The 12,100-nt window shown below is 41.8% G+C and overlaps 1 protein-coding gene across 13 annotated transcripts in view; it reads right to left on the reverse strand.

The window, feature by feature from the left end:
• Positions 1 to 12,100, reverse strand: part of LOC129725815 (anion exchange protein 2) — a 196,062-nt gene that overhangs the window by 40,418 nt on the left and 143,544 nt on the right. For all 13 annotated transcript variants that reach the window (XM_055682058.1, XM_055682071.1, XM_055682060.1 and 10 more), the window contains one exon: positions 2,188 to 2,604. In XM_055682058.1, coding sequence (XP_055538033.1) covers positions 2,188 to 2,604 — 417 coding nt within the window. The remainder of the gene's footprint in view (positions 1 to 2,187; positions 2,605 to 12,100) is intronic.

Genomic DNA, 12,100 nt, shown 5'->3' on the forward strand with positions numbered 1-12,100 from the left:
AGTGGATGGCCACTAGGGCGGCCCTATCTAAGCAGTACCGGGTAGCAGCAGTGGCGGCAGCGGAAAACGGAGATGTTGATAAACAAAATCTGTCAGCCGTAAAATTTTCAGTGTGGAAACAGCTTTCCCCTGTGTTATCAGAAGAGTGTCTGATTCCCACTGTTGGGGATAGCACAGAGATGCGATCGGCATCGTATCCGATACAAAATTGAATAACAAATTGTCCTTTCGAGGACAAATTATATACTTATTTTGAATAAGTAATATTTTCTCGTTAATTTTTCACGCTTTATTCATAATTTAACAGCAGCGTGCAGTGATAGTGGCATTCGCAGCCGCACACTTTCCATGTCGGCTTTTGGCTCAAATTATTTAATTCTCGGATGATGGGATAGGCGGTTCCTGCGGTGAAACTCTGCTTGCTGTCTAATTTTTCGTTTGAATAACAGAAGGGTTGTTTCCATAGCCACAACCGCAAGGCTGACGTAGAACTACATAGAGTTATAACACTTGCATTGTTGCATTCGGGAGTGATCTCGAATTCTTAGAATAATATAGGCTAAAATTACTCAAGGATATCTTCTCAATGTTAATAACTTTCATCTAGCACTGTTTATTAGTGTAAATCTCTGGTGGCCCTTAAAAGAATTAAAGAGTCGATTTATGGCCAATGAATCATCCCGGTTCCGGAAATACTTAATAATACTTATTTAATAAGCTGGTATTTGGCCGTCTTTGGCTATTTTCTAGGAACATTATTTCCAGAGAGTTATTTTGCAGGTCATGTAAGTTATCATCAGTTATGTAACAAGGGGAGTTTCGTAGCCGCAAGGTTACAAGGTCTACTTTGACATGCGGGTGGTCATAAGTTATTTCACAAATTATGAGCTTTTAAATTAAATTTAAAAGACCTTGTTCTCCTAGTTTCAGTGAGAATTTCTCATTGCATCACAGTAATGGTAAATTAACCTATAGTGAACCACTTTCCTATATTGGACCACTTGTCAGATCACTCAATTTAAGGGAAAATTCGAGAGATTTTCAAATAACTTCCATCGGAAAACATTTTATCCAGCCAATCTGCATCAAAGACATTCATTGTTTCCGATTTATGATAAAAGAATTTGAATTAATTTGACGGATGCTCCACTATTGGTTAATAAAGTTAGCACACATCGGAATTTGGTAAATGTTTTTCGAAATTCTGAAGCAGATTGGCTGGAGAAGACGTTTCCCGTTGAAAGTTTCCTGAAAATCAGTCGAGTGTTCGCTATAGTTTAATTTACCCTATTTTTAGAAATGTTGAAATGAAAAACAGTGTAAATTAACCCATAGTGGACCTCTTTCCTGTAGTGGACCATCCGCCAGATTAACTCAATTTATGCGAAAACTTTAGCTATTTCCAGAAAACTTGGGTTATACAAGAATATGAAATGAATTTTACAGGAAAATTTAACTCATATGTGTAGTAACTTGAAATTTTCTAAACTTATTTTCGAAATAACTGGATGAAAATCTATCTTAATCTTTTTGTTTTTGAAAATCTATCTTAATCTTTTTGTTTTTTTGACTTTTAAGCAGTAGGTACATGTGTCTTTTTGCATCATTATAGAAAAACAAATATTTTGCAAAAAAAAGGCTCGTCTTTTATTTTTTCTTATTGGCCTTTTCACCAAGAATTTTAGAAAATTACTCTTGAGTCTGAAAAATTTGACCATTCGCGGAAAATACTCTAATTAAGTCAAAAACATGTGATTTATTCAAATTAAAAATGGTCGATATTAGATGATAACTTGTCGTTGGCAAAGTTTTGTTTTTTTTTCGAGAATTATAATAATTTTGATAAATCATTATTATCTGCTTAACTTTGCAAATGTTTAGCTATAGGTGAATAGTTCAGTATCACATTACAAGGTAATAAATGTCTCTTACGACCTGTTTCGACCGTAGCTGATGTGTTATGTAGTAGCAACAGATCCGAAGACGTGTATTTATAACTTCTCCTTCAATTCTAATAATGGAAATTTCCTGAAATATTTCGCATTATCAATGTGACAAAAGCACATAAAGCTTCTATATAAGACAGGTTCCTGTCTCATGTTTCAAGAAACTATGCAGGAACGGTTACGTTGGCGTTTTTCTCGCTCAAGGGCTTTCCTTAATGAAAATTTCCTAGTTTCAACTTACCCATTGTTCTCCCTGCAGCGTTCCGTGGTCGACCAATGGTTCATCGTGAATGTTTTCGCTGAAATCGTTGGATGAATTGTCGGCCAGCTCGGTGTCGTTGTTGGATGCCTTGTTTCCGCTCTTGGATGACAGTGACAACGGACTGGTCGGAGATGTTGTCGGCGATGAGCCAGCATTGTTGCTGTGGGATACACTCGCTAAGCTGTCCATCGGGCGCGTGCTGGATGATGCCGGTAGCAGCGGACGCTGATCGGCGGTACGGTGCGGTATGTCGTCGTATTTTAGTGGCGAATTGTCGACCAGGACATCGTCGTTCAGGCGCTTCAGTTCGAACTTTTCCTTGTCGGTGCCAACCGAGCTGAACACCTTTTCCATTTCATCGTCCAGCTGCACCTGATCCGGGTCATCGTTGTTGGTCTGTTTGGGCGAAAGGAAACAAAAGAAAATGGTTTTAGTTGGGCGTTCTACGTGTCAGCATGTATCCGAGGAGTCTTCCAGGTGTAAGGCGAATTGTGGGTGGCAGCATGATGTAAAAGGTTGTAACGGTATGAGAAATTGTAGCTAGTGTAAGTTTGCCTACGAAATCTGATTCTAAGCAAATGTTCATCATACAGGAAATAAATGAAATCAGAATTTTCGATTATCGCATAATCAATATTAGACAACATGTGCTCAAAAATACATATAGAAACTGCACTTCGAAAAAATAATTATAGTACTGCAAGATGAAACTTGGTAATCGATGCTTTCGATTATTTGCTGTTCATCACACACATAAATCATACCTAAATTCCATTTGCAATTAAAAGCAACAACTGTTTTTAAATCTTTCTACCTTACCTGGACTTAACTAGCACTATACCGAATTTTGTTAACTGAGCAACAGCGATTCTACAAGCAAATAGTCCCATCTATATGGCAACCCTTACTAACACGCAGAGAATCCTGAGTAAGAATCCCCAGGATACCTTTAACTCGGTGACGGAATCGGGAAAGGAATCGCAAACACGATCCGGAGGATTCCCACTCAGGATTCTTATTCAAGAATCCTAGAGCCATATACAGGGCATTCTTGAGGTTTTTTTTTTCAGGAATCCTTTTCAAGGACGCTCACGAATCCAATGTGAGGAATCCAAGAGAATCTATGCGAATCGTATGTGTTCGTCCGGGAAGTTTTCAAAAGCTCCAGAAAAACTTACTTTCAAGTAGGGGGCAACAAACGTCAATATATTGGATACTGTATGTATACGCAATTATGAAGTTCCCATTTTAAAGTCATTCTCGCAACGTGATACTCGCTACATCATAAAAGTCATCCGTACAACAACCTTTCCAATAACCTTCCCGATAGGGTATATATTAAAATCGTTTGCAAATACGACAAAACAAGAAATAGATGGGGCCGAGGAAAAGGATCAACGAAGGTTGCCTCTACTTGTGGACTGGTTTGATCAATATTAGCCGCCAAACGTACTGAGCACCACAGCGTTTTACCATCTCGGGCATGGGATAGAATTTACAGCTGAATATGTCCTTGGCATTGCTACAAACAATTGGCGACGGCGACTGTGTCCATTAGGTAACCGATAAGCAGCGAAAGCAGCAGAAAAGGTACCTACATAAACACGCGAATCAGCTACAAAAATACTAGCGAATAAAATCAAGTTCATTGGCAGCACTTGACAAGGCTTGTCGCTCAACCTGTTACACGTGCCCTCCGTTGATTTCTGGAATTCACAAAGAATGATTTTAGGGGTGTGCAATACTTTATTGATATATCGAATGTTTGGTATGGAAACTGTTATAGACGACATAATTTGGGATCAATGTGAAGCATGTTCGTACTTTAAAACTGTCACGAAATTGATAATTTACGAGACTTGGATAGGCCAGCCATTGTTTTCTCCAATTATTTTGCAATCTAAAAACTGATGCATCAGATTTCGACAAAAAAACGTAATTATAGATTCCATCACACAAACACGATTTAGTTGCGATTTACTCATTACTTAGTAACGGGTCGTTACGGCATATTGCGATACCAAATATCGATATTTATCCTTCCGATTCCCATCCCTAGGAGTGAATACTGCTACTGGGGTTAACGTTCGACCGCGTGTAGTGAGCGTATTTTTTCTTCTTTTCCTATACCTATTGGTATTTCTGATGAGTGATCATTAATAAACAGTTGAAAACCCCCCTTCAAGAGTAGTTGTTATCGTGCTTGGCTGTGTTATCGTTATTTTCTCTATTTATGTTGGTTGTTATTATGATTCCGCTTACTATGCATGGAGCATTTGTTAAAGGTTGGAATGATAAGCAAAAAATAGAGTATTAATCTACGGTTGAACAGCTCGATTTTTTATGAGCATTAAAAGCATTCATAACGTGTACCGATTGCTTTCACCAGCACTACCGCGGCTATCTTTTTTGACATCTAACACCGTCAGCCATTATAACAACAGGTGAACGGCTTTCATCTCTGCTGGTGGGGTGAAAGCAACTGTCTTATCACTACGAAATTGATTTCGCCTGTCGGAAAAAAATAAATCTCAGCTGCTGATGTTTTCGGCTGACGAGTAAAGATAAGCCGGAAGCACACAAAAAAGAACAGTAGGTATATAGGCAATGCAAAATGACCAGTGTACACCCACATAGTCTGTCTGTCGCAGAATAGCTTCAGCACAGAAGGCTTGCCCATTGAAAGGAGCCATAAAAAATGTCATAGTAGATAGAACAGAAATGCCGCTCAAATTGCCGTCATATTTACAGGAAATAATCATAACAGCAATGCAATCAGATACGATTATTACCGCACTCTAACAGATGTGTAGTACATCACGTGTCAAATTTGTGTAAGCTCTGTGTAATTTCTCTTTAGGTTTGTGTTTTGATTAACATATATTAGGGTTCGTAGGAAGGTATCTGAAAGGAGCTCTAACCTAACCTACGCAAAGCATTCAATAAAAACTGTTTCTGAACTTATTTAATGCGGTCTTTATATTTATCCTGATATAAACCTAAACTTTTCTATGACCCCGGGCATACTACTTGCCCTGTAGATTATGTTATTTAAATGTTCTACGAAAGTTAATTTGGAATCAAGTACAACTCTCGAATCCTTCACTTGATTGCATCTTTCAACAGTTTGATAATCAATAGTGATAGCAGGAATGCAGTAAATTCAAGTAAGGTTTAGAAAAAGGCCTTCGAAACAGTCGGATTTGCTGATAGTATAATTTTTCGTGATAAGTATGATGCTTTCATCGCAAACCGAATGTAAACTGCCCCAAACATTGTTTCCTCGTGGTGCGATAGGGAGGGCATAAATGTAAATCCTTCAAAAATTACTATCGTTCCATTTACACGAAGTAGAAAAATTGGGCTAAATAATATTAGACTAAGAGATGAGCTCCTGGAACTCTCAGACGTCAAATATCTCCGAGTATTTCTTGACAAAAAACAGGAATACACATTCAGAGCAGGCAATAGGTAATTACTCTATTACTCTATGGATATTAAAAAAAACTTTTGGTAAACAGTAAGGACTCAACCCGAAAAAGATCCATTGTATTCATTCCGCTGTTGTGAGACCAAGTATTACCATGGCCAAAAACGGCTCAACGGCTAGCCACTCTCAAAATAACGGGTGCAATGAGAAGCACACCTACCAAGGCATTGGAAGCTTCAATTCAAATATTAGAACGCTTTACGAATCTTTAACAATCTTCGACGATCACCTAACATGTCATCTAAATATTCTAAGAACTATTTGTATAAATCCCTAGTAGTCAACAATGAATACTGAATGGAGAAGACATGAAATTTGGAGAAACGTTTCCGAATACCTGACCCTGAACGTGATGTTGGCGAAACGTGGTGTTCTCGATCTCTACCAGGGTCAATTAATTTTTACACAGATGGTTCAAAAATTAATAATCGAGTGGGAGCAGGGGTAACTGGGCCAGGGCTAGACCTATCTATTTCAATGGGACAGTAGCCAACTGTCTTCCAAAGTGTAGTCTAAGCAATACTAGAATGTTCTGTTATATGCCTACGAAGGAAATACAGACACTTACACATTTGCATTATTTTCAAAACTCAAGCAGCTTTAAAGGCTTTGAAGTCTACGGCATGCACATCAAAACTTGTTTTAGAGTGTGTTCAATCATTTTAAATACTGGGTTGTAATAATCAAGTAAATCAAATTTCGGTTCCTGGTCACTGTGGAATCGCTGAAAATGAAAGAGCCAATGAACTGGCAAGAATTAGATCGTCTCATCAGCTCATTGGACCAGAACCTTTCTGAGGTCTATCCGCTTCATCCCTTAGAATGGAACTGAATACAGGAAAAATTCTGAAGGTGGAATCCAACTGGACAAACACTTCCATTGGTAGGCAGTCGTTGAAGAGGTTCATCACACCGAAATACGACTCGCAAAATATTGGACCTTAAAAGAAAGATCCAAGCACATATACTGGTCTTTTTTTTAAGGTGGCGGGGAAATCTGCGAACAGACACCTGAGAAGAGAACTCAGGGTGTGGGGATGAGACTAGGGGAGAGATGCTGGGGTAGTTACGCTCCCCCAAACACCTACTGGTTCCTGTCCCGACCCATTAAAACCCCTCCAGTCTCCGGCCCTGGTCTTCCCGGAACGACGGTTAAGTATTATGTCGAGGAGTGGCTTTTGTGCGTGATGCACCCTCTTTACTCTTATAACCTCCTAGCTAACTACCTGGAGACTGGTAATTAGCTACCACTGACGTGTTGGTGGTTGACCCGCCACACACGTTGCAGCTCCAGGACAATCTCAGAGGCTGCCGCACAGACCGCGTTCCAGATGTCCGGGTCGTCGCACATCCTCCGGATTAGATTGTCCGGAGTAGTGCCAGGCCCGCTCACAGCCATCATGTCGCTCCTCGCTCTTACGAAACGGGGGCATACGAAAAAGACATGCTCAGCAGTCTCCTCCACCTGCACGCACTCGGGACACATGAAGGACCCCGCGTGTCCGAACCTGTGCAGATATTGTCTGAAGCAACCATGGCCTGACAGGATCTGTGTCAGGTGGAACTTCACTTCACCATGTCGCCTCCCGACCCAGCCGGATATCTCCGGAATAAGTCGGTGCGTCCATCTGCCTTTTGTGGAGTTAAAACATTCCCGCTGCCAGCGGAGCATCGAGAATGACCTTCTGATATTTCGTATGCCCCTTGTGTCACGTTGGTCGAAACACTCTCTGTCCTCCTTGATGGCGATGCTGATAGGCATCATGCCGGACAAGACACAGATTGCATCATATGACAGCGTACGATACGCACTCGCAACTCTCAGGCACATGAGCCTGTAGGTACTTTCCAGTTTACCGCGCTAACTGTTAGTACCTAGCGCTTTGGACCACACTGGCCCACCATACCTAAGTATGGACGAAACCACGCTGGCAAGAAGTCTTCGCTTGCTGCCATAAACCGCTGAGCTATTGGACATCATACGAGATAGTGCTGCAATAACCGATGAGGCCCTCTTACAGGCATAGCCGACGTGACTCCCGAGCGTGAGCTTATCGTCAACCATAACCCCCATAAACTTCAGAGATCGTTTTGAGGTGATGGTGCAGTCTCCGACTTTGACCACCGCCTGTTGCTCCGATTTCCGGTTTTTCACAACCGTAACCTCCGTCTTATGATGCGCAAGCTCCAGTTTCCTGGAGCGCATCCAGTCCTCGACCTTGCGTATACAGTGCGCGGCTGTCAACTCGACCTTCTCGATAGACTCGCCGTAAACCGAGGAGGTCGATTATACATATACTGGTCAAATGACAGGCCATTGTCCGAGCCGTTATCATTTAAAAGTTATGGAAAAACTGCAAGGTCACTTATGTGGCATAGAGAAGGAAGACTCGGAACATCTGTTATTCTAGTAAAAGGTAGAGTTTTTTGATAGAGGGCTACTAGAACCCTCTAAAATCTGGAGAACAAATCCCAGTACGGTTGTGCGCGTCATGCGAAGTGTAATACCGGACTTCACTGATGCTATTGGTCAGCTATAACGATCACCTTCAATAGTGATACGATCCTGATTTAGCAAGAAATAAAAAGGGTAATATGTCACAAAATATCAAAAACTTGGTCGCAGTGCAAGTTATCGAAAAAATAAGCTGAAACTTTGTAAGGAAAAGCCTTGGAGATATGTGGTCTTCAACAAAAACGTGTGTTTTGTATGCCCGAATGCTTCTTTAAAACAACGTTTTCTTGTAAAATGTAATTAACAAAAGTTAGGTAAAAAACTAACTTTTAGGTAACTTTTTTATAAAATACTCTATTTGTTCATTTTTGCACGTTTTAAAACATTGCCAAATGAACCATTCCGTTATCTCTTGACACAAAAAAGTTAGTATTTTTAATATATGAAAACCTACTGTAATATATGTTCGCCGTACTCTAATATGGGTGGATTGGGACAAATGAACCTACAAGAGCTTGTAGTACTTATATTATAGCTTATATTCAAGGAAAAGTATTAACATCATGATTCCACTTGCCCCCTTTAAACCTATATGCTCTTGAAGTTATCGAAAAAATAAGCTAGAATATGATGTAACTTTGTAAGCAAAAGCCCTGGAGATATATGGTCTTTGGCAAAAATATGTGTTTTGTATGCCCTAACAATTCCTTCCAACAACATTTTGTTGTTGGAAAACACCACTAATACAACTTACACTTAATACACACTTTTGTAGTTTAGTTTTGATAGTAGTAATTCTATGTAAGTTCCATATAATATTCTTTATAACTTGGTACCAAATGAAGATGGGATTTTCATTTGTTCAAAGAACTTTCATATTTTTTGATTTTCTACAACTTTTCGGAATAAACTATTCCATTACCTCTCAACACAAAAAAGATAGTTTTTTTTATTTATAGTATAAACTAAGGTCGTTTTAAGCGGTTTTTTGACGCGGGTTTTTTACGCGGTTATTTTTACGTAGATTCCGGAATTTACGCGGTTTTTTAGGCGGGTTCCGAAATTTAGGCGGTATTTTTCCACGCAAATTTCGGAATTTCTTTAGTCGGATTCAAGCATTTACGCGGTTTTTTTACACGGATTTCGGAGTTTACTTGCATTCCGGAATTTACGCAGTTTTTTACGTGGCACGTATCCTCCGCGTAAAGAGCGACTTTAGTGTATAAAACTTTTCATAACTTTTGACAATTTGCGATTATGCAAGTCATTCATACACACAATTGTTTCGAAGCCAAGACGAATGTGAAAGGCGCTATGGAATTAAGTTCCACTTTGTGCCTTATTGGATCACTGTGCACTGTGATGCAAACTACTGTACTATTGAAAAATGTAGAGCCTTGTTGAACGCATGACTGGACCATCAAAGCTGAAATAGGGTCCTACAGCCGACGTTAGAGTATACAACGATTTGACTTTATAACCGATTTGTTATTGTTGTTGTTTTATTCGCTCAAGTTAACAAAGACACGCCTATCGGATGTTTAACTGTCAGTAGTCACGTATATAAGCTAGCATGCAAAAATTTAGTTTTCGTTGTATTACTGCAGTAACAGAACGGTTGACTCTTATTGGAAACTGGCTCGACCCGCAGTCAGCAGAGCTGTAGCTGATTTAGGCGCACCGGTGGACCGTAGCATTGCACAGCATTGCAGAATCTGTCTGGGCTTATTAGTAATTTTGTCCGTTTTGTTGCGTTCGCTTTCAGCCATTTGACCACTGTTAATAGCTGTGAATGTGCTGGTAGCGTGTGTGTATGATCGTTATGTTGCTTTCTTGCAGTGTGTACAGAGCGGAGATAGCTATGCTCAAAACGACGTGCGGAGATTCTATAGAACTGTCAACAGAGTCAGAAGCAGGAATTTCCCGGTGCCGGTCATGTGTAATGACAAGGACGGCAACCTGCTTACTGATAAACCGACGGTTGCAGCCAGGTGGAAGGAGCATTTTCAGGCGCTATTGAACGGTGAGGAGCCGGATGAGCAGAGCAGGAACAGAATGACGATTATGAGTGACGAACAAGCTGTGGAGCCACCAACACATGAGGTGGTGAAAAGGCGATTAGTGAGCTGAAAAACGGCAAGGCCGCTGGGAAGGACGGTATCCCGGCCGAACTTCTAAAAGCGGGAAGCGAGCGACTGTACTATGCGATCCACCAGATAATACTAAGGATCTGGGTGGATGAACAAATGCCGAACGACTGGTTGGAAGGCCTCATATGCCCTATCTATAAGAAGGGTCATCGATTAGATTGTGGCAACTATCGAGGGATAACATTGCTCAACTCCGCATATAAAGTGCTCTCCCGTATCCTGTTCTTCAGATTGAGACCGTTAATGGAATCCTTTGTTGGCGAATACCAGGCTGGTTTTCGACAAGGGCGTTCCACGACGGATCAAATCTTCACCCTGCGACAGATCCTCGATAAGTTCCGGGAGTACAACTAACCGACTCACCATCTGTTTGTGGACTTCAGGGCGGCATACGACTCAGTGAAAAGAAACGAGCTGAAACGAGAGAAACGGTACGATCATCACGAAATCTCACATGCTTCTTGGCTTTGCGGACGGCATCGATATCATCGGTATCAACAGTAAGGCCGTGGAGGAGGCTTTCGTACCTTTTAGGAGAGAATCAGCGAGATTGGGACTTGTCATTAACTCTGCCAAAACGAAGTACATGGTAGCGGATAGCTGGCAAGACATCAGCCGCGTTCGTAACGTTGGATGGACTGAAGCAGGGGGATGCGCGCTCCAACCTACTGTTTAACATCGCTCTTGAGGGTGCAGTACGAAGAGCAAACGTCGAAAGAAACGGTACGATCATCACGAAATCTCACATGCTTCTTGGCTTTGCGGACGGCATCGATATCATCGGACAGTAAGGCCGTGGAGGAGGCTTTCGTACCTTTTAGGAGAGAATCAGCGAGATTGGGACTTGTCATGAACTCTGCCAAAACGAAGTACATGGTAGCTGACAGAGAGCGTGGGAGTCCCCGTGGTGTTGGTGCTGAGGTGGAGATAGATGGGGAACGATTTGAAGTGGTTGACAAATTCGTTTATCTTGGTACGCTTGTGACATGTGACAACGATATGAGCCGTGAAGTGAAACGACGAGTTGCAGCTGCGAACAGGGCTTTCTACGGCCTGCGTAACCAGCTAAGGTCCCGTAGTTTGCAAACTCGCACAAAACTAGCGCTGTATAGGACGCTGATACTCCCGGTGGCCCTTTACGGACATGAAGCATGGACGTTGAAGGAAGTTGATCGACGAGTGCTCGGAGTTTTTGAGCGTAAAGTTCTGCGATCGATACTTGGCGGTAAACTGGAAGATGGAGTGTGGCGCAGACGCATGAATCACGAGTTGTACCAGGTATACAAACATGCTGATATAGTGAAGGTAATACAGCGGGGTAGGCTTCAGTGGGCTGGACATGTAGCCAGGATGCCTGACGAGAGAGCCGCCAAAACTATCTTCAGTAGAGAACCAGGAAGAGGCCGTCGACTCCGTGGTAGGCCTCGCACGCGGTGGATGTGCGCGGTGGAAGAAGATGCACGATCTGCTGGTGTACGGGGAGACTGGAGAACGGCTGTCCAAGACAGAAGAAGCTGGACATCTCTAATTCGTTCGGCCCTAGACCGGTCAACGGTCCGTTAGCCCAAAAAGTAAAAGTAAGTAAATACAGAGCGGAGAATAACAAGAGAACTAGAATCATCCTGTTGCATCAATAGCACACATCCAACGCGTGCAGGGTACGACATACTTCTCGAATCACCAGCAGGCGGAAGATGCCGATGCCTTTGCCAATAGAAGGCGACACAAGGCCGTGTGAAAGGCCATATTCGGGCTTTTAGTATGCCTCGTACAGGAGATTCATGCGCCACGCCTCAT

The sequence above is a fragment of the Wyeomyia smithii genome, chromosome 2, assembly GCF_029784165.1.
Source record: "Wyeomyia smithii strain HCP4-BCI-WySm-NY-G18 chromosome 2, ASM2978416v1, whole genome shotgun sequence".
NCBI classification, from domain to species: Eukaryota; Metazoa; Arthropoda; class Insecta; order Diptera; family Culicidae; genus Wyeomyia; species Wyeomyia smithii.